The following is a 23,274-nucleotide window of genomic DNA, read 5'->3' as shown; positions in this document are numbered from 1 at the left end:
AAAAAAACACATGCACACACCCAAGTCCAGATACAGATACACCCACTCGCTTGTGCACCCCAAACACACACACACGCGCACGCAGATACACACACATACCATCTTTGTCTCACTAAAATAACTAAACAGCCGTTGCTCTTGGTGGTAATTTGTGAAGAGAGTCAACTGGGTCGACGTGATTTGTAAGGCAGACTGTGAAATCTGCCCTCTGTCACCCCTGCTATCCCTCTCTCCCTCACTTTCTATCTGTATCTCTCTACTGATCCATTCCCCCTTCCTCGTCCCCTCCACACACACAGGCACACACACACACACACACACACACACACACGCAAACACACTCTCTACCACACCAAAGAAAACACAGACCTCCATATAAGCTCCCTGTTGGCGCTCCCAGTCAGTCGGGTCGGGGCCGAGACTTTAGTGCGGAGTCGACGGCTCTGTTGATCTAGTTTGAGCCTGGTGAGAGGAGGGGGCTGAGAGAGAAGGGAGGTGAATGAAGAAAGAAAGAAAGAAAGCTGTCTGTAGTCTCACACCCAGTCTCACAGACTCACAGACCCAGTTTGTCGACGTTGCCCCTGCTTGTGATTACCCGGTTGCCCTCACGCCAAGAGCATCCGCAGTGAATGAAGAGCTAATTATCTGCTTCGACGCTTCCTCCCCTCGCTGTTTACGTTCTGCACACGCTAGGGGGTCAGTGGTCCGACCTCAGAGAGCCCCCTGTAATCCTCCAGCAGCCCTCAGACACTGATACATCCTCCTCCTTTTCCTTTCCTCCTCTTTTGCACTCTCTCCTTTTTGCCTCCTCCTCCCTCTCTGTCCCACCTCTCCTCCCATTATGCTCCTTGCTACATCATTTTACTCCTCCACATGAGTCTACTGAGCTCATTTCGTCCTCTTTCGCCATTGGTCTGTTCTAACTCATTATTCAATCTTTCTTAGCAGCACCTTAAAAACCCAATAATGAACATGTGTCTTCTTAGTTTAATCCATTCTCAAACAAAAACATAACAAGTTGTTGTTTGGGACTTAGACAATCAAACTATTATTTGTTGTTGGTGGGTGAATTCACTGGCAGGTAAAAAAACTAGCTTGTTTCCACTGCTTGAGGTCGTTAGGCTACAGTAATCTTCTCCTGGCTCCAGTTTCATATTCAATGCACAGATATGAGAGTTGTATCAATAATCCTTGACAGAAGATGTTGATCTATTGCTCCAGTTCTATAGAAACACTGCAAAATCTCAACTTGGTTGGTGTTGACCCCCCCCTCCAAACAATGTTTTAAATTACAGATATCACTTCAGAAAAGTTGTAAAACTGTAGGAAACACACTGACATATTCTGGCTTATAGTCAGAGAAACTTGGCTCTGTTCCCTCGTTATCTGCATTTAGAGATTGTGAATGTTTAGGCATGCATCCTCATCCGCCGCTGTCTCTCTCAAGTTAACGCTGGCTAATTTGTCCTTCGATCGACCTGCCGTTCACCTCTCTATCTCTGTGGCCAGATAGACTGTGTGCCCTCTGCAAACATTAGCCTCCTTTAATAACTCATACACACAGACCTGGCTATTACACAAGCCAGTCAATGAGGCGGGGGGGGGACTGACACACACACACCCCCAGAACCCCCCTCATGACATCCTGGCGGCCATGCGGCAGGCATTCCACTTGTGGGACAGCCCATAGCCTTTAATCCCGGCCTGGCTCCCGCCAAAAGCTCCCCGGACGACAGAGCGCCTGCCACGGAGGATGTGCCACCATAAAACACACAGTGCTCCTCCAACCGCACACACACGTGCACACACACACACACACACCTCCCCTTACCCTCAGTGCCCCTCTCTCCCATTTCATCTGTCTGTTTCCTACTCTCATCTGTTTTTTTTTAGTTCAATAAATACCATGAAAAGGATTAGCTAGACATTATAGCAAATGTTCTTCAGTTGTACTGATGACAAATACTTGTCATCTGTGTCCTGAATGTGGCACTAATTATACGTGGAACCTAAGAGAAGTTACAGACCATTCTTTAATTGGATCCAGATTCACCATCATTTGAAATGAATGTCAATATTTGTCCAGCGTTGGTCATAAAAAATCTTTTACAGAGTATCTAGTCTTACTACAAACAACAACATCTGGTAGAGCAAGTATACATGAGTGACCACAGAGATTTATGAGTGCTCTCTTATATTACACCATTATTCGTGTTGTATATTTGTACTCACTTTTATGAGCTTTTGCTACACAACAAAATAGACAGTGCTCAAAGGCTTGAAATTAAATAAGTGTTTCAGTAGCTTTACAGTTGTGGCGGTTACGGCGAATGAAACCACATTAAAAGGAGTAGTTTGACATTTTGGGAGATGTGTTTTTTTGCAATCTTGCAAGAATTAGATTAAAACGATAGACTCGATTCTCACATACGTCTGTTCGGCACTGAGCTAGAGCCAGGAGCCTAAGACTAAGAGACTTGATTTAGCACAAAAAATAGTTTAAAAGCCCATCTAGCACTTCTAAAGCTCTATTTAACACATTGTGCCTCTGTTGCTTATTCTGAACACAAACACAAACGTAACAGCAACTATTTGTGGATTTACGGGGAGTTACTTGCTGCAGCTATTCCCAGGCAACCAGTGGAGACATTAGGAAGTCACTGCACCCGGCTGCTGGTCGCAGAGAAACGGTCACAGTCTTAACGTGATGATGCATTATTTCTCTTTTACTGCATTTTCAGTAATTCAACTTGTACCAACAGGAAGCCCTTACAGCATACATGTAATAGTCCAAACACAACCATTTCACTTGATAAAAACAGTGTTTACATAATTAGTCACTACAGTGACTTTTGAATTTAAATAACACAGTATCAATGCATTTCTTCATTACTCATGCAATTACCTAACATCAAACACTGAATACAGCCTGTACAAATGCAATATCCTACTACGCCTACTTCCAGTACCCCAAGTGTAAGTGATAAGTAATGGTTTAAAACATGTGTCTGTACAAAGCAAACTGTGCCAAATATTTTGATTCCTGAGCAATTGGAAGACGCATTTGTTCCCCTAAAAACAATTTTACCAAGTGTTGTTAGAACAATCTATTAAATAAATCTATGTGTAGTACTTTTGCATTCTCACAACATATAGCACACATCTTGGCCAAAACAGGACTAATAGGTGATGTCCTCCACTTTTTATGAAGGCAAACAAAGAAGCTTTTTCGAATGATGCTATATCACCGCAGGTACAGGTCCCAGTTCATAAAATCACTGGAGGATTTTCATGTGTTGTCCCTAAAGCAACCTCTCACTAACTGCCAGTCCAACATTATTCATTAAAACTTGGCTCTTGGGAATGTGCTTAATGTCAAAAACCTCCTAAGGTGTCTCATTTGGGGACCATTACACACATGTCACTAAACAGTTTACAAAAAGTCCATCGGAAACAGTTCCAACTAACCAAACGCGGCTTGGTTTGATAAACACTCTCCTAATCATCTCAACACTGGCATGGATTAGGTTTCTCCTCTGGCTCGACAAAAGCACGGGGGCTACAGTATGACTAATCCACTGAACTTGTAAATAGTTGTAAATGGTGTCTGGACAGAGAAAACAATGAGAGCGAAGGGGACTTCCTGTGTTTATAGAGGACGGGGGGCAGACCCTGAATGAGTCAATGCACCAGATTACCCCATCCATCCATCCATCCCTGGACCCACCGATCCTTGCTCTCTTTGATTTTGATTCTTTTTCAGTAACTTTTCACCGTCTTGCAATCAAACTATGCCGTCCATACCGTGTTTTGAGCACATTGTTCACACATGCATAAGTCCATCCCCTGACCTCCTGTCCTCTTTCATTATTTCTAGAGGAAGATTAAACACAGTGGGCAGGTAGAGCTCGTTATCTTTAGCCCAGAATGTGTGGGTCAGGCATGGCCCATGGTCCAACCCGAGCCCTGGCTTGATTAATGAAAAGACAGAGAGCGAGAGGATGAGCGTAGGGGGCTAAACGGGAGAGACACAGAGAGATCTCTTTCTCTCCCTCCCTTTATCTCTCTCTCACTCTCTCCGTGTGTCTGTGCCTACTGCCTACTTCAGCAGTTTCACAATCCCCGACTAGCCAGCCACCCAGCCAAGCAGGCCGTGCTGCTCCGTTCCACTCACACATGAACAGCAGCAGTACAAAAACAGGAAAGGGCCTCCTCTGCTTTCACTTGCAGGTCCCGTCTCCAACCTCCCTGGGGGTTGATCTTGTTATTATCATTAATAACTCTAGCCCGAGCAGAGATAAACCTTCAGCATTCCAAAACTCTTGGTTTTGTTTATGAGATGGTGTTGCAAGAACAGATAAATTGGGGGCTTATTTAAAGGTTTTCTATTTTGGACAAAGGTCCGCTCGTCACAGGGAGAGGGGCCGCTGTCTGTGGGTAAAGACTGGCATCTAGTGGTGAACACCGAGCATTGCGACAACCAGTGGTTTTCATTACTCACAGGCGATGAATAGATTATTTAAGGCTATGAACCCCAGCAACTACAGTTAGCCAGACAAAAATCAACAGCAGCTTTAGTCTTTTTAGCCACAGCAAAATACTGTAAGAAGTCATCTTGGAAAAATGTGTGTTTGAGGCTCCTAAGCTGAAATATTGCATACATTCATTACTACATTACCATATATGCCACTTGTACACAGACTTCTTAAGTGGCAACGCATAATAATTGTGACTACTTGACTTGTAAACCTGTATTTTGGATGTTTCTATGGCTGTGTTAATTGCATAATATGATACAACATCCTTATTGAAACATAGGGATAAGAAAATCATGAAAATGATGCAAAGTAAAACGTTTATTCACTGAATACTACCTTGTGACGTTGTTGGGGGAGGGAGATGACAAGCTTCACCCTCTCCCCTGCTTTACTAATCTTTGTTACGTCATTTTCCTTCCAGGAGGACGGAAGAAGAATGAGCGAAGGGAACGGAGGAATCGCAACAACCGGAAAGATAAGGAGAACCAAGAGGGGCGACGGGAGCGGAAGAGAGAAAGGGAGCAAGGGAGGGAGAGAGACACAGGTGAACGCGAAGACTTGGATAACAGGAACAAAACTGAGCACAGACATCGCAGAGGCCATGACACAGACCCAGTCTCCCCCGAAGACAGCCTTGTACAGTAGTGCTCTGGACAGAAAGTCCAGCACCTCCCCAACCTCCGCCTGTTATCCTCCTCATTCCTCCTTCTCCACAAACTCCCCATCCTCACCCACTGTTCACCCCCCCTCGACCCCTCTCTGCAGGGGTGTTGCTGCTACCTGTATGATTTGAATATAATGTTTATGCACAAGCGGGATAGGGCACATTCAGCCACAAGGCTTGGGCCACTATGGACTTTAAAAAAGTATGTTTTTTTTCTACCCTGTAGCCCCCACTCCTTCACTTCCACCACTGAGAGAGTGGCTCTGTTGAAAAGTACAGGAGACACTGCTGACGGTACTGAAGAACAAAGTGAGAAATGTCTGACTGTGTGGAGGACTGGCGTACAGACGGACAGAGCGACAAAGACGTTATACTATGTGCTTGTTGATATGGTTATTTAATGGGGCCCTGGTACAACATTGAGGATCTTGATTTTTTGAATGTAGATTTCGCAACATTATGTAGAACAATTGTTTATTATTGTTGTTCCTGTTATTTAGATCTTTTTACCTTATTTTATTTGGTGCAGAATTTGTAAAGAAAAAAAAATTAAAAAGTGAATTTGTTATTGTCATCTTGTGACATCTTCATAATCACGGCAAGTGACAGATGTAGGAGAACCTGCTGTGAATCAAAGCAGTACGGCCACAAACTGAAAACAATTAACATGTGTTCTGTCTCGGACAAAAGCTAGTTTTATCCAGATAAGTGAGGAATCTAATCTACCATTGGTTTTTCTTTTTGTGTAAATGGAATCTGTGCTTTCAGTAAAGCTCCTCGACTAGGAACCAAAAGCACCTGTATGTCAAATAAAACTATAATGGGTTTGTACCGGAGTCTGTTTTCTCATCCAACTGCCATCTTGTGCGATCCACTTGAACTTACCTAAAACCTTCAGAGTAAATGCAAAGTGAAACTCACGACAGTGTGCCGCTATCGATTGTTGATGAAGAAGTTGCCACGGGCTGTTTTGTCTATGGCAGCAAGGAAGCCTGCCACTTTTTCCATAACAATTATAATACACCAATAATGAGTTGTTCCACAGCACATAATGTGAATCAAAAAGCATGCAGACTAAAGAAATGAGTAGTGCCATCTGCCGTCATTATGAAAGTCAAAATGAAGTGATTGTTGTTTTTGCAGGGACAATAGCCCCGTTTCCTTTTTCACCAAAAAAAGCAACTACAACAATTACCTAACATGTAGCTCAAACTTCCCTCAACTATAATTCCAAGTGTAAAATTACTTTGAATCGCTTCCCCATTAGGTTTTTATTCCAACAACCCATATCTATACTATGAGTGCCAATGAACCAGATTTGACATAAGAAATGAAGGTGATCCCTTTTATCTGGATTAGTTTCATGAAAAATTAACAGCCCTAAAAATGTGGTCAGTGTTTCAGCTGTACAGTCAAACTATTTGTGTAAGAAAAAACAAGAAACAAAGAATCCGGTTTTTTTTTTAGCTAAACTGTTTATTGGTGGAGTAAGTATTTTGCTTATCAGTTGCTCAACATCTATTTGCATCAACAGGCATGACAGTATTTCCTCCTCAGTCATTGGGCAGATAAATCCCTGTTAATACAGGCTTTACATGAAAATATATGAAATTTTGTTTAAATTTGACATTTGCAAAATATATATAAGTCACAGTACAGTAATCATAGTGCAAGATAAAGCCATGTTTGAAAGGTAAGGAGATGATACACAGGACCTTGGTTAAAACCAGGATTTCTGAATAAAGATGACCAAACAAAAACAAAAGGGGAAACACTGACAGATCTTGAGATTTACCCAGATGCCGTTTAAGTTAAGACAGAAAAAAAAAAAATATCATTCACAACAGCTCTTCGTTTTCAACTAACTTAATGCCCCCTGTTCACTTCATATTAGCCACAAAATCCTCGCCCTTCTTGATGGAAGACTTCAGCTCAGTCATGGCATCGGCAACCAGCTTCTCCTCGAAGGCAGTCAGCTTGCCCAGCCCGAGGTTCTTCTCAATGCCGTTCTTCCCCAGGAGAAGAGGTGTGGAGAAGTACTTGCACTCTGTCTCCTCAGATCTGACATACCCACATTCCACCACACCCTCCTTTCCGTTCATGGCATCCAGGACAGAGAAGGTGAATCGGGCACCAGCATAGGCCATGGAGAGGGTAGCAGATCCAGCTCCGGCCTTGGCCTTAACCACCTCTGTGCCGGCCTCCTGGATCCTGCTGGTCAGAGCAGCCAACTGGTCAGCAGGGAACTCCACTTTTGGTGTGCACTGGGAAATGAGGGGAATGATGGTAATCCCAGCATGACCTCCAATGACCGGTACATTGACACGAGCTGGGTCAAGACCTTTAAGCTCTGCCACGAACGCGTTTGCTCTGACAATGTCCAGGGTCGTGACACCAAATACCTTGTTGGGGTTGTACACGCCATGCTTCTTCATGACCTCTGATGTAATAGGTATGGTGGAGTTGACAGGATTGGCGATGACGCAGATCATAGCCTCGGGACAGTTGCGGGCGCAGGCATCGGCCAAGGTGGCTACAATGGTGGCGTTGGTTTTGAAGAGATCATCGCGGGTCATGCCGGGTTTTCTGGGCACACCGGCGGGGATGACCACAACCTCGCAACCCTGCAGAGCAGCGTCTAACTGATCGAGACCCATGTAGCCGGTCACATGGGCCCTTGTTTCGATGTGGCTGAGGTCTGCAGCCACCCCGGGGGTGTGGGCAATATCATACAGGGAGAGTTGACTCACCAAAGGGCTATTCTTGAGGAGCAGAGAAAGCGGCTGGCCTATGCCGCCTGACGCTCCAAGCACCGCAACCTTGGCGTTGTTCTGTGACGAGGTGGATAGGCTTCGAGCCAGGCTCACGGTCGGTCTCACGGTACGGGCAAACATTTTTGTTTGTTGCTTCTTTTCTTGCTTTAGTGGAAAGTAAAAACGCTTGCTGAGCCCCTCTCGTCTGTGACACCAACGTCCTCTAGCCACGAGCCAACAGGAAATCAAGCTAACTGTCATGCGCAGAATATAATGGCCGCGTGATTTTACGTCAGACTGCGTAAGCGCGTACTCTTACGTCGTCGTCTTTATCTTAGCTCCTTTTTCGGATGAAAACAAAGCCTGCTAACATTGGAGGTCGGTGAACTAGCATTAGAAACCAGCGCCGTTACACGAATACTTGTAACTACGCACAAGACTAACACAGCTACATTTAACGGTACGGTACCCACGCAGTCGTTGCATTGTCTCTGTCGTGAGAAAATACTTTGCAGTTTGTGTCGCCCTGTTAAAATAAGCTAGCGCCGTCATATGAACTCCGTCTATTTGCTGGAGTCAGAGTGCTACCATAGCCTAGCCAGCGTTAGCCACAACAGGTCGTATTGTTATGATCCCGCTGTTGTGTTGTGTTTATACTGAAGGTTAACAACAAACTGCTCGGCTTTTCGTAGCTGTTTTGTATCTAACATTAGCTCAACTAGTTTGCTAATGGACTGTCACCAATTAACTGTTAGTGTCAATACTAGATCGTTAGCATTGGGTTTTTACTCGAGTATCGTTGGCTGTGTTCATAAGCCAGCTGGGTTTGCACAAACGTATAACAGTTAGCTAGCTAGTTAGCTGACACAGTTCACTTGTAGTGGTCAGACAGTTGACAGAGCAGCCCTTTTGTTCCACAGACTTAAGTAACATTTCGGTCATAGCTAGCGTTAAGTTAATTAACGCTTATTATTAGCTAATGCTAATCCGTTTTAGCATCTGTTTAAAAGTCCAGCTTGTTTGTCACATAAGCTTCCGTTGTCGGATAACGTTTACATAAGAAATGGCTTGATACTGTTTATCACAATTGTACTTACTTTCAGTCTGAAAACAAATGACTACATTTTCACCACCTGCTCCTTTCCCTTTAGGCAGTGGCAAGCTTGAAGGTCCATCAGCTCTCCTCATGATAAATTAGTGTTAAGGCACTTCTGGTAAGTATCAAATGTCAGCCTTGTTTGAGGTTAAAGATGACATATAGATTATAGTATCATTTGATATTTAGAATTCTTAGTTTGTTCATCCTTGGACTGTTTGCTATTTAGTGACGTGACCTACAGTTGAGTGTTAAATGTGATCATGACACCAGCAGTAAAATAGTGCTATCATTGCAGATTATTTATCTAACTATACTTTATAATCCTAACATGCTCACTATCAAACATATTTACAATTGTCCCCTTTCCTCAGTACTTCCTAAGGATGGCTAGTTGTGGAGAGGTAGACCACTCTGTCAGCTCGCTTCCATCCAGTAAGAAAGGCAACAACAGTGGCGGTGGAAGTGGGAACAGTGCAGAATCCTCATGCTCTGGCTCCAGTAACTCATCCCCAGCTCTGCCTGTACCGGAGTGTGCCATCTGTCTGCAGAGCTGCTCCCACCCAGTCCAACTGCCATGCCATCACGTCTTCTGTTTCCTGTGTGTGAAAGGAGCATCCTGGCAGAGCAAACGCTGTGCTCTCTGTAGACAGGAAGTACCGGACGACTTCCTGGAAAGGCCTACACTTCTCTCTCCGGAGGAGCTGAAGGCATCGGCGGGAGGTCGGGGTGGGGCAGCAAGTGATCACGCCTGGTATTATGAGGGCCGTAATGGTTGGTGGCAGTACGATGAGCGAACCAGCCGCGAGCTGGAGGACGCTTTTTCCAAGGGCAAGAAAACCGCTGAAATGCTGATTGCTGGGTTTTTGTATGTAGCTGACTTGGAGAACATGGTGCAGTACAGGCGCAATGAGCACGGTCGTAGGCGCAAGATGAAGAGGGATGTTTTGGATATCCCCAAGAAGGGAGTGGCGGGTCTGCGCCTCGACACTGATGGTGTTACTGCGGCCATTGGGGCAGCTGGTCGAGAAAACTCTGCTGATGGGGCAGATATGACAGTGGCAGGTGTACAGCAGCAGGTTACAGGTATCCCCCCTACTGTTATAGCCACTGCCAGACCTCCCACCTCCCTTGGTGGTCAGCCTGGCAACAGCAGCCCCACTCTGGAGGATACTCTCTCCCAACTGCAAATCAGCACTAGGCCCACACCTTCTCATGAGCGGTCTGAGGCTGGGGAAGGCGAGGAAGAAGATGAGGAAGAGGAGGCCTCACCCTCCAGGTCCTCTGACCCTCACACCTCTGTGGATGAGTCTGGCTCTGGAGACTGGAGCGATGATGAAGAAGACGAGGGGGGAGATGGAGAGCGTGTAGAGCCCTCGGAGGACAGGCCGCGGGGGCAAAGACTGAATCCAGAAGACAGATCCCCTCCTGGTGCTGAGTCTGCCTTGCCTCCTTCTTCATCCAGTAGCAGTGGAAGGTCCAGAATGCCCGATGGCCAGTGCACAGTGACTGAAGTGTGAAGTCATCAACGATGCCATCGTCACCAAATTGCTATGTTCCATTTCATTAATTTATTCCTCACTGTATGCTGTCGTTTACTCTGTCACGGATCGGCTGTGGGTAAGAAATTAAACATAACGTACTCTCATGTTGTTCTTTTTTAGGTAAACAACAATATTTTAGCAATCAAATTTGGTGTCTCTATTTTGCTCACAATAATCTGGATGTATCTGTATGGCGTGTTTTCAGCCTCATCCACTATATAGAGCAGTAGAAGTATTGTTGCGTGTGCAAGTACTGACGGGAGGCACGGCTCGTTAATGAGTCGGATGGATACAACATGTTGTTGTGAGGCGGGACATCTCATAATTGTCTATCCAGCACATCATGTGAGGTAGCATACTTATTTTGGTGTTCAGCTGCCATCAGTCTGCTCACTTTTTGCCATTTGGTTGCAGGCATATCACGTTTATTTGAAAAATTTCACAGAAGTGGAAGTTAAAAATTTAAAAATTACTTTCCACTCTGCGTCTGCCTATCCAAGGTAGTCTGGTGTTGAAATTGATTCTCCTCCTACCCAGAGGGGTTTGTGGGAGTCCAGTCAGGTCTGTGACAGTCGAGGGACAAAGCATAAATGGGGATGTTACTCCCGACAATGGATCTCTTTATCATGATCACGAACAGCTGCATTCTAATCATCTACACTTTAACTCTCTCAGCTAACATAGCACACAGAAATGGGCTCGTTAGAGCTCAAGTCATCCAACTACTCTTGCAAAGAATTTAATCCTTGATAATAGCTAGTTCCCAACCGCCACTACCTAACTGATTTCTCTTACTTCAGATTGAACTAATTATGAAGGCTTTCCTTCAGAATTCTGACATTTATCCGCTGACTTTGGCAATTGTGTTGTTTCAGAGCAGATTGTGGTTTGAAGAAAATCTTTAGGTCGTTTATCCAGATAAAAAAGGAAACATAAAAGTACTTTGCTATTCAATTAATGTGCTACAACATTGTAACTCAAGAGCCCACAGGATTATCTGGCTACCTGCTGATGGTTCGTCTTTGATTTGATTGCAATTAACCTAAGGCTACTAAAATCTGTATTGATTACAAATCCTGTTTTAAATGAATGTGAATTATAAAAGTACATCTTGACTTGATTTTAGCCTTTCCCAGCTTTAAATAATTGGCATTTTAATGTGAAGTGTCAGTGTTTTCATTTTGAGAGCTGTTGAGGCCTCTGTAGCCTCATGAGTATTCTTATTGTCCCTGACTCAAGTATTCTCAATTGGTGTGTTTCTAAAGTTTTGTGATTTGTGCATGTTTTAAGAGAGAGTTACTTAATCACTACTGGTCGGCAGGATGATGAGAATTGATATTTTTGTGTTGAGTTTATGTTTTTAATTTGTTTTTTTGTGTCTTATGGTTGTAAATCTGTATGATGTCTGAGGCAGTCAGAGAACAATAACATGACGCTGCTATTGGCCACACTGCAGAGATTTCAAGTTATGTCATTTTTATATTTGTTACATCAGCTCAGTCTTAGACTTTTCATTCTGAAGAATAAAGTTTGTGTAACAGTTTTTGCTTGGCAACTTTTTTGTTACATGGTTTGTAATTTAAGAATAAATTGTCATTTCATCATCCTAAAATTATGTTTGTGCTCTTGTCTGATTATTGGTATATTGTCATTTACCGTGTGATAGGGTACATGTCAGTTTTTTATATTTAGTATTAAGTGTTGCATAAGTAGAACTATTAATGGGCCCATTGTAAGTCAGATTTCACCCCTTTTTCTCCACAGTACCACCAGGATATTTTTATAGGGGAAGGAAAAATAAATCATCCTTCCCACTGCATACAGGCCTGAAATATTCAATACCTATTCTTTTAACAAAGCATCCAAAATAAGACTTTGATTAAGCACACATACTAAAACTGCTCAGTGCCGAATTAGGCAAAGTCATTGTGGTTTCCTCAAGTTGCTTTAAGCACATGATCAAAACGGGTGTAACAAGATACAGTTGGTAATCCAATCCATAGTGCCCACACTATGCAATACAGCCTCTCTTTATCTCATTGGACACCATATAAAGTGTTTATGTGCTGTACATCATAACGACGCCAACTCTTGATTTTTCCTCCCTCACCTTGAAGGTATTTGGTATTCTGACCACGGCAGCTATCAGCACTCCAGCTGGGTGTCTGCCCAGGAAACATGACCTCTGCAGGGGGAACAGGATATAAAGGCCGGGCATCCTCCAGGGATCCGTCCTGTTCTTGATATTTCAGTCTGCAGTTTTGTGCTTTTGCAGTGTCTCACTTGCGGAATGAGCTAGTTTTAAGTGCGACATGAAAAATGTGCCAAACCTTACAAATAAATATTTGAACTGTCTAATGTATCCCTGTGCCTCAGCATCTTTCCACATGCATCGACAAGAGCCATTGTGCATGAGTACTGAAAATCAGCCAAATAATCCCTCTTAGCTACAGTAAAAACCTCCCATTAGAGCGGAGGGAGAGTGGGGATGATCAAGGCCACAAAAACACTAACCTACAAAATTGCAGTAAAGAGGAAAGAAGTGCAGCAGGATTACACTCACACGTGATGCCTCATCAGTATCTAACTGTCTGCTTCAGTTAGGCTCAGCCTGGCCATGATCTAATTATTACCATAATCACATTTTCTGCAGACCAGGAGTTAATTTGCTTGACTAATGAGGACAGAAGGGATTTAGATTGAGAACAGAGTTCTTTGGGTCCTTGCTTTCATCCATACTGAAAATATAAGACATTAATACCCATTGAATCATATCAGCATATTCAGTTATGTTGGTATGATGTCACTTGAAGAGAAAACAACGATGGATCTCTTATTATTGTATCAGAGGCAATGCCCCAGCTGATTTATTGAAATTATAAAGTTCGTAGTCCTTACCAACAAAGAAGAAACCTTTCATCACGCAACTCTTCATTCCCAGAGTCCACATTACATGAGCAGCATTGTTACTGTCTTCAGCACATCAAAGGACTAAGTTTGTTGATGTAAATTAAGAGTCAGTCTGTAGCAGTTCTCAACACAATTTTGACCTGAACGGGGCTTCTTAGCTGATCTGAGAAGCTCTTAGGAGCTCATCTGTGTTTGGACTTGTTAGCCAGAGCCTGCAGGTTAGCCTGACCGCCCCACACCGTCCCAAAAACATCCTTCTCAGTCCTCAGAGCCTCATACAGAGGGAGCTCTCTCCCTGACAACACTACCTTCTTCACAGCCTGGATCACTGGGGCAGCTCCTTCCGTATAGTGGCTGAGCCAGTTCTCAGCCTGCTGTAGGACAACCCCTGCACCTTCCTCGGCCCGGCGGACCTCCAGCACTCCATCCGCCAGACCAATCTGCAGGCCAAGTTCGGGATCCACTTTTAGAGAACCACCAAGCAGCTTCAGGGCGTTCTGGCTTCCGACAATGCGGCTAAGTCGAGCGGTGCCGCCCCAGCCTGGGACCAGGCCCATGTGTTTATGGACAAACTGGATCACACTGCCAGATGCCATTAACCTGTGAGACGCAGATGACAGACATAAGTCAGATCATTAGAAAACCTTTGGATGAAAGGTGAAGGTGTGAAAGAGATCCTCGGGTGTATTCTTTTATTTACCTGAAATCACAGGCAGTGGTGAGTTCTGCCCCTCCTCCCAGCGCCTTCCCCTCCACCAGAGCGACAGAGATCAGAGGCAGCCTGCACTGAGGAGACTATTCTGTCAGCATACCGTAGTGCACATCATGTAACAGCTACACGCTAACTCCTTTAAGCTCAAACTGGTTGCTGCTGATTTAGTTGAGAGGAAAATGAGAGCCCAATACCTGAGTAGTCTTGTGAGAGCATTCTGCATGAACATACACATCTTCATCCCATCCTACAAGGCAAAAGCAGAGAGAGAGAGAGATGCAGGCAGACAGACTGACTGCATCAGTATGCAGATAGCAACAGCAAAAAGATACTTTAAAGCAGTGATTCTCACAGTGGGCCTCTGCCAGGGGGTCAGCCAAATAATTAGCTATAAATTCATAAATTGTGCTGTGTCATTAAAAAAACACATATCTACAGATGATGACAATAAAACAAGAATATTGTGTCCCACCCACATTAGCCACGGTAGCTTTGCACCGTTCCTGCTGCTGCTTAGCTTGCGGCAGTCCACATCGTCAAGTTACACTAAGCCCAAATTGGCCACATTGATGACAGTTAAATAGAGTTTAGTTTTTTTGGGAACAGCGAAGGTGGACCAAAATATGTCACAAACGAAGCCATGAAGCCAGCCAGGCCAAAGCAGCATCTGACTACAAAGCACCCGGAACATAAGGGCAAAACAAAGTGGCATTAACCTGATTTTAATTGAGATGGCGCTCTTTTAATCAGTATGAAAAAGGTTTGAATTATTTAGATTGAGAAGCATTAGAATACAAATAGTTCCAATGGCATCTAAGAGTACAAACGGTAGTAAGCATACCCTTAGGTCTTTGGAGAATGTTCTCCCCCCCCCCAACATGTTTGAGAACCCTCTGCTTTAAAGAATAGCTCTGCTTTGCTACCTGTGGGTTAGATATCGCCCTGACAGCAGTGAGGTCCGATCCAGAGCAGAAAGTTCCAGCAGCTCCCTGAACAATGACGCCTTTACCCTCCATCCAGCTCTCCAGTTGGCTCACCCTCTCCTCCAGTTCCACCATCATACTGCCTGGGGAGGAAGGAAAAATACAACTGGGCTGTAATGTGTTTATGTTTGTGATTGTGCACAAATGAGTTTCATACTGAGAATACTATTTCTGCACTAATCAATCGGAAAAAAATATACAGTGTTAAATGTACCGTCACCTTACCGGAGAAGGCATTCATGCGGGAGGGGTAGTTGATGGTCAGCACAGCGATGCCAGACTCCTGTTTGAGCAGGTCAACGGAGCCTCCAGGAAAGGCCTGCAGCTTCTCTGTGATCTCCTCCTGGTTGAAGCCATGGGCGCTGGAGTACACACAACCACCGCTCTGTCTCTGCAGCAGCAGCCTTCGAGGAACAACATGTATAAAGTTCATCAATATACAGATCCAGCTCTTACGGATGGTAATAGACATACAGGAGCTGTTTGTGGATGATTCATTTAACTGCTACAACAGCATACTTATGGTACATTACCAGGAGGTTTAGACAGCATAAATGTCCTCTGTCTTTACCTTGCGTTGTTCTTTACATGATCAGATGGCATGGTACACAGTCACACAAACAAATGAACCATCTGATTATGACTCATTTTAGTCATGAGTCAGAATGAGAGAAAGTATTACTTTCATATACTGGCATTTTGCATATCCAAGCACCTTAGAAATGCATTTTGGTTATTAGACTTGTCCCTGTTTGTGATTTGTGAACAAATAATGTGGGTTCAACTCAGTAGACTTGATGTTCTTGTATTCATGACTTTGTTTACTGCCACAGTCCGGCATGGTGGTAAACAACGCTGGTTCGTCTCCCTTACCTGGCCCAGACTGCACAGCTGCTGCTCCTCAGGAGCTGCCGCCTCATTGCACAGAGTACCATCCTGCTGCAGCATGGAGACGGAGAAATGTGGGAGACAATACTCACTTTCAACTCCACTGCTTCACACATTTTACTATATTAAAAATAGATGGCGGGCATATATGCGGAGGATCAACGTTTGAGGACAGGGATCATTGCCAAGATACTCTGCTGACTGGCCAAAAACAAATCAGAATCAAATAAATCCCAACAAGCTTTGACAGAATTGGGACAGTTATAGATTTTTTTCTTTTCACCGCAGACCTTTTGACTCGTAATAATGGGAGAAGTGTTACTAATAACATTAATGACGGTTCCATTGTCCGTAAGCCACGACAGCGTGACAGTGAGTCAGCATGCACAACACCAAGACCCTGGCACTGACGCAGTTAAATAGAATTCAAATACTTTTATTAACACCTGTGTGCTGCTGTGATGCATCTGTTCGCTCACAATATCTACAGGATAAACAACCAGCGTTTTATAAAGACGTTCTTACTGTTAACAATGTGCTCATTACAGCATTTCATGCTATGAATGGGAATTATGATTCATCCACTACACACAGGTGTTTTCACTTAACGTTAATTGTGTTGCCTACTTAGGCCTCTTAACCATAGACTGTATCTTAACACACAGTTTGGTGACATCACGCAATTACCAGTATAGATCCACCCAACTTCAACCTGACTCACTGAACCACAGTGATGAACCACAGTTATTGAGGGGCCAGTGAGAGTGACAGTGAGCCAGCAAGCACAACACCAGGACCCCTGATACTCACGAATTGTATGATATACACTTGTGCTTTTCCTGTGACAAGTCAAAATGTCTTTCGTGAAAAAGGCCTATTTAAGTAGGGAATAAAACAAAAATGCCTAAACATGTAAAAATGTAGAGAAAAGAAAATGTAAAGTAGGGAACAGCAGATATATCTGAAAATGAAGATAGTAAGCTAATAGATAGTAAGGCTACACTTGTATAGTGACTGTAGCTTTATTAGCAGTAACGTAAAGCAGAAAAAAGTGTCTAAACGTTACCATGACCTCTGACATCTAGAAAGTTAAGTATGTACGTAAATATTTAAGGTAGCTAGCTTTCCTTAAATATGACAAACTACTGTACTGTACTGCTATAACGTTACATTCATCTTAAATGGAAAACATCCATCATTCATGTCTTAATACGTTGCTGGTGAAACTACGGCTATAAGGAAGCAATCTTACAAAATCCATTCATAAGTAGCCTTTCATCAAAGTTTTCAACAATTTTACAATTTCTTGTTTTGCAGTAACGTTAAACCGTTGAATGTTGTTTGGAAAAAAATGGATGTCATACGATGTTTAAGTGTCCATTTGATCCGTAGAAAAATAATGCATTTCATAAAATGTTTTCAATTTGACGCTACAAAAATTTCAAACCATTTAGCAACAAAAATGCAAGCACCAACCTTGCTAAATGACGGTCGTGTGGTGTTACTCTGAAACTCGTCCGTCCGGAAACTGGAGCTCTTCGGAAGTAGACAATGGCAACGCACACATGTAGTTCCTCAACGTTCCCACGGGGGGGCGGAGTAATACCGTCACGCAGCAAATGTGATTTGGGATTAATTTGTATTCTGCCAATTCTTGCATAAAGGCAGATATATCAATTAAAATGATGTAATTGTGATGTTGTGTCACATCCATTTGACACAACACTCTTCAAGCTATAATTTATTGTCAGCATGCAATCTTATTTATCATGGGCCAATGCACTGCACAGAGAGATCTGCTCTTTGTCTGTCACAAGTCTGTAAACACAGAATACTGAGGAACTGGCTCTACAGATATGTCCTTATTCAGTAGTATTGACAGAGGGCTTTAAATAACACCTACGAGTTATAATAAAGCATTGGCAGAGGCAGTTGACAGTAATATTAACATAGCCTATTGTCAACTGAAGTTTTCCTTCTGTGTTTGTGTGAAGGTAAAACAGCAAAATAGCAGGTTTTGTTTGCTTGACACCAGTGAGCTGATTGAATCTTAAAGGTGATGCATTTTCAAGTCTAACACTGTGTTGACATCCAGTCAAAGAAAATATATATGTGTGCTATCAAATATTGGGTTTGGAATTATATCAAAATGAGATTAGGATTTGTTTGTTATAGCTTTCCACTTTTGCCATTAAAAAGCATCCTTCGAAGATGCAACTCATCTTTGAGAAATGGTCTTGTTCAACTCTTCCTAGAAACATGTAATATCATATGAGAGATTACCACCTTTCCTGAAGGCAGTAAAAAGTGTGAATTGCTCTGGGATCACATTTCGCCTACTGTGCAAACAGAGATACATAAACTACCACAGACTTGTGTTATTGAAATAATTTGCCTGAGTATAACCAAAGCCTCCGTGTGAATACTGAGGTTTGTAAAGATCTATACAATTATAGGTGGAAAGTGAGATATGAGATAAGTGTAATGCTCAGTGAGTGAGAGTAAGAAATGAGAGCATTCAGACTGTGAGACCAACTTAAACTAACATGAACAAGAGGATGATTTAAAGACCAAGAGATGTGCAGGAAAAGGAAGGGAAATGTGCCAAAAAAGAGGGATATTGAGACACTTCCTGTCCTGTGATCTGATCGATGGTTACTGGGAGCATAAATGCTTCTCTTCAATCCACACATTCTCTGCCGCTATTCACAGCCCTAAATATATATGTGAAAACAAACTTTGACGATTCCAGAGACATGCTGAATAGAAAGTCTAAAATATATTTAATGGTGACATGTACAAATACAAATGCAAAATGCACTTTTTCTTGGTTTTTCAAAAATAAATATGTCCAGAGACCATAAACGTATGAGAAAAGACCATTTTCTCTCTGTTTCTCCTTTGCTAACTATCAGAAAATGTTTGTAATAAGTGAGACTAGCAGTCAGTTGCGATCCTAGACACAATAGGGGCCTAGACAAAGAAGCTCATCAAGGCCCATTGTGTGTGGACGTGTATGTGTATGAGAACAGTGTATGTATGGTTGAGGTAACTAACTGACTGTCCTAATGGTATCCAGCTGCCATACAGTAGCTATAAGGGGCCCCAGATAGTGGCTTTATGGGAGCTTTAAGGGGGTTTATAGCACAAGGCTTTGAAGCAAATTATTACACAGAGGCCAAACTGTGGAATTACATCCATGGGAAGACTGGAAAAACTGACCAATAAGAGCAGACTGGGATTTTCGGCAGGGGGGCCTTAAAGAGACAGGCACTCAAACGTTGTTTATCAGACAGAGGAAGAATACAGGCGCTGTAGCAATGGGCAGTATGAGAAATATATATATATATATATATATTTTAACATTTAAGCATGTAATCTTGTTCTTGTAGAACCCCTAAATTAAATGCATGAAGCTGGAAATGAGCATTGTATCTCTCCTTTAAGTGTAGCAAAAGTGATTGTGTCTTGTACTGTATTCATATACCATTATTAACTTGGATTAGACACAGTGGCACCATTGTAAGTAATTTGATCATATACAATATATATTTGTCAAACCAATTTGATTCATGACTGTACCACAAACATGAAAGGACACGGTTTACTGCATCCAAGACTGCGATAGACTCAAAATTACCTCTCCGTTCTATTTAAAAGTGGGGAAGGAATTCAAAAAGGTCGGTGTGAATCATCCCAGGCAGGCATTCCAGACACGCTGACTCTCCTTCTTGCTCTGAACAGTACTTTAAGCTACGTCAGCTAGCCTGCAACCTGTCTCTAAATATCACTCTGAGAAGTGCAGCGCCTGGAAGACATGGTGGCTTAGCGGAATTTGCATACATAGTAGTCTTTAATGTCGCCCACGAGTGTTTGTAAGAGATCGTCTATGTGTGGTAGGTGTGTGATGGAATGGCTTTCTGTCCAGACAGTTTATTATTTTATAAAAGCTAATTCTTAAATCATTTTCTCACTGTGTTTGATTAAAGTCAGCCCTGCTGTTTTATGATCTGTCCGGATATCAGTGATGCAGCCGCAGACTCCAGCTGATAATGGAGGCCTGTCTGAAATTACAAAGTGACTCATGGTTAGAGGGAGAGAGAGAGAGATGCATGCACAAATGTTGTTGCTTGTATCTCTCTCTGTGTGTGTTTCTGTGTGTGACTCTGTGTGTACTGTATGTGGCCTCTAAAGTGATGCATCAGTGTACTGATCGATATGCAGCTGTCTGGGGCTCCACAGGAAGTCAGGAAATGCGCTGCAGTCAGCATGGCTCTATACCAACTTACCGAGATAAGAAAACACACACACACACACACACACACAGATGAGTGCCAGTAAGGATCTATTTCAGGGCAGGAAGAATGGCAGGTTGGCAGGGGCCACAGACTCTCAGGGGCCTGGAGGTTATCTTTGAGAAGTGTAGGGAGCTAGGTCAGGGGAGCTGGAGGGCCAATGAACACTTTTCCACCGCGACAGGGTTGTGTCGGTAGCAACTCACATTGCATAACCATTGAACCACAAAATGTGACTATTTACTGTAATATGTGTTGTGTATTTGAAACCAAGCCAAAACTTTGAAAACATCACCATAATATGGTGTAATACACCAAAAGAGGTATGTTCAAAGTTCAAAGTTCAAAGTTTGCTTTATTGTCAATTCCACAATGTACTGGACATACAGGGGAGTTGAAAAGACGTTTCTCTCTAGTCCAACATATAAACATATAAACATAAAGTGAATACAGTGCAATAGATTAAAAAAACATTTAGACAATATATATAATAAGAGAAAAAGAACAAAAAAACTATCAATCTGTATTTAGCAGCAGTTGGACATGGGGAGTCTTAAAAGAGAGGAGGGAGAGAGTTCAGAGAGTTCAGCTTCCTAACAGCCTGGTGGACGAAGCTGTTTGAGAGTCTGGTGGTGCGAGCACGGAGGCTCCGGTATCTTCTCCCAGAGGGCAGGAGGCTGAAGAGACTGTGTGAGGGGTGGCTGGAGTCGCGCACAATCATGGTCACTTTGCGGGTGAGGCGAGTGTCGTATATGTCCTGCAGGGAGGGGAGTGAGGGGAGTGAGGCACCAATGATCCTTCCAGCTGTGTTCACTATGCGCTGCAGGGCTTTCCTGTTGTAGTCAGTGCAGCTTCCGCCCCACACAGTGATACAGTTTGTCAGGATGCTCTCAATGGTGCCTCGGTAAAAGGTGCACATGATGGGTGGTGGTGTTCTTGCCTTCTTCAGTTTGCGGAGAAAGTAGAGGCGCCTCTGAGCTTTCTTTGCCAGTGATGTTGTGTTGGCTGTCCACGAGAGGTCTTCACTGATGTCCACCCCCAGGAATTTGGTGCTGCTCACTCTCTCTATATCAGCACCATTGATGGTCAATGGTGGGTGTTGAGTGTGGCCTCTCCGGAAGTCAACAATAATCTCCTTGGTCTTGCTGTTATTCAGAAGGAGGTTGTTGTCTCTGCACCACGTGGTCAGAAGGCTGACCTCCTTCCTATAGTGGGTCTCATCATCCTTGGTGATGAGACCTACCAGAGTTGTGTCGTCTGCAAACTTGACCATGTGATTGGTGCTGTAGGTTGTGGTGCAGTCGTGTGTCAGCGAGGTGAAGAGCAGTGGACTGAGCACACAGCCTTGAGGGGCCCCTGTGCTCAGTGTGATGCTGCTCGAGGTGTTGTTGCCGACACGTACTGCTTGTGGCCTCTCACTGAGGAAGTCCAGCAGCCAGTTACACAGCGAGGTGTTGAGCCCCAGCTGGTCAAAGTTTGAAGATGAGTTTTTGTGGGATTATGGTGTTGAATGCTGAACTAAAGTCTATGAACAGCATTCTCACATATGAGTCTTTTGAGTCCAGATGGGTGAGGGCTGGGTGGAGAGCAGAGCAGATTGCATCCTCCGTGGATTGTTTGGCAAGGTATGCAAACTGGAAAGGGTCCAGGGTGGAGGGAAGAATGGATTTGATATGTGACATGACTAGCCGTTCAAAGCACTTCATGATTATGGGGGTCAGTGCCACCGGACAGTAGTCATTAAAGCAGGACGGAGTGGATTTCTTTGGCACAGGTATGATGATGGTGGCCTTGAAGCATGATGGTACAACAGCTTGTCTCAGAGAAGTATTAAAGACATCTGTGAAGACATCCTTAAGCTCCTCTGCGCAGTCCTTCAACACACGACCAGGGATGTTGTCTGGACCTGTTGCCTTGCGGGTGTTGATAGTGGAGAGTGTCCTCTTCATGCTTATTCATTAACAACTCAAAAACCTCAAAACCCTTCTTAAATAATCTAACATGATCCTAATCTCGGTTGACATTAGAGGGAAATAATCTGCAACGATACACCCGATGACCAAATATAACTTGCTAGTCATGTTTGTCTATGCACTGCAGGGGACAGAGGTCTAATGAGCTTCCTTGCAGGCTAGTCAAGCTTCACCATTATATTGTTTGGGGAGAAAACAAACAAGGCTGTGGACACACAGAAAGCTGCAGGCCAAAATGTAGGCTTGACACTAGTCAACAAGCAAAAGGGCACAACTGCTCATTAGAATTATTATGCATACCATAGTGAGTGAAAATTGTATCTCAGTTCTTTTGAATCAGGCTGTAAAAGGATGAGGACTACAGAAAGGACCTGTTTTGGGCTACACCAATCAAATCAGATCAAACCGTGTACGTGGCCAATGAGTGTTGTGTGTCAATGGCTGTATGTATACAACAGTCTGGTTTAGACCCCTGTCTCTGGTTGGACCTGTGTTATATGTTTTGCATGCTAAAATATTGTTCCATATACACTTTCCATTGTGTTTTAAGCCGCATTAGAATCAAAACAGTTTGTACTGGTTATATAATGGTTTCAGCATCTGGAAACCTCCAGACTTGAGCACAGGCCAGCACTGGGAATCCACGCTCCTGGCCAGCCTTGACACAGGAAAACAGTGTGAAGCAGCCAACACAGCGCAAAGCTACAGGCATCAGGAAAGGATGACAATATTTATATTTATATCAGCGCCAGGGTAGGATTTCTGGCACCATAACATTGTTGCACCTGTTATTTCAGTCAGCCTGGGGTGCCAGGTTTCAGGGTGAGGGGTTAGGTTTCCATGCATCTCAGGGTAAGGATGTGTATGGTTGTGTGTGTGTGTGTGTGTGTGTGTGTGTGCCTGTCCCTTAATGTTTAT

At 43.5% G+C, this 23,274-nt stretch overlaps 3 protein-coding genes across 5 annotated transcripts; 1 reads left to right on the top strand and 2 right to left on the bottom strand.

The window, feature by feature from the left end:
* Positions 1–6,579: 6,579 nt before the first annotated feature.
* LOC116376863 (malate dehydrogenase, mitochondrial-like) lies at positions 6,580–8,221 on the bottom strand. The gene has a single exon (XM_031838358.1). It carries the CDS (start codon positions 8,214–8,216, stop codon positions 7,083–7,085), a length of 1,134 nt encoding a protein of 377 aa, XP_031694218.1. The 5' UTR covers positions 8,217–8,221; the 3' UTR covers positions 6,580–7,082.
* A 66-nt stretch (positions 8,222–8,287) lies between these two features.
* LOC116376862 (E3 ubiquitin-protein ligase rnf146-like) lies at positions 8,288–12,210 on the top strand. 2 transcript variants are annotated; one of them, XM_031838356.1, is made up of 3 exons: positions 8,288–8,415; positions 9,107–9,169; positions 9,426–12,210. In XM_031838356.1, exon 3 carries the CDS (start codon positions 9,438–9,440, stop codon positions 10,569–10,571), a length of 1,134 nt encoding a protein of 377 aa, XP_031694216.1. In that variant the 5' UTR covers positions 8,288–8,415; positions 9,107–9,169; positions 9,426–9,437; the 3' UTR covers positions 10,572–12,210. The 2 variants fall into 2 exon arrangements, with proteins under 2 accessions (XP_031694216.1, XP_031694217.1); XM_031838357.1 differs by having other exon boundaries at positions 8,307–8,333.
* A 1,221-nt stretch (positions 12,211–13,431) lies between these two features.
* LOC116376864 (ethylmalonyl-CoA decarboxylase-like) lies at positions 13,432–17,599 on the bottom strand. Of its 2 annotated transcripts, XM_031838361.1 has the most exons (7): positions 17,565–17,599; positions 16,074–16,139; positions 15,426–15,604; positions 15,141–15,283; positions 14,412–14,464; positions 14,206–14,286; positions 13,432–14,105 (listed from the first exon to the last, which is right to left on the bottom strand). In XM_031838361.1, exons 2-7 carry the CDS (start codon positions 16,133–16,135, stop codon positions 13,688–13,690), a joined length of 936 nt encoding a protein of 311 aa, XP_031694221.1. In that variant the 5' UTR covers positions 16,136–16,139; positions 17,565–17,599; the 3' UTR covers positions 13,432–13,687. The 2 variants fall into 2 exon arrangements, with proteins under 2 accessions (XP_031694221.1, XP_031694220.1); XM_031838360.1 differs by having other exon boundaries at positions 16,074–17,578.
* Between the last annotated feature and the right edge of the window lie 5,675 nt (positions 17,600–23,274).

The sequence above is a fragment of the Anarrhichthys ocellatus genome, unplaced genomic scaffold (assembly GCF_004355925.1).
Source record: "Anarrhichthys ocellatus isolate YVR2014 unplaced genomic scaffold, GSC_Weel_1.0 scaffold657, whole genome shotgun sequence".
Classification (NCBI taxonomy): Eukaryota; Metazoa; Chordata; class Actinopteri; order Perciformes; family Anarhichadidae; genus Anarrhichthys; species Anarrhichthys ocellatus.
The sequence above is the reverse complement of the archived record's forward strand: the minus strand, read 5'-3'. Positions and strand labels throughout refer to the sequence as shown.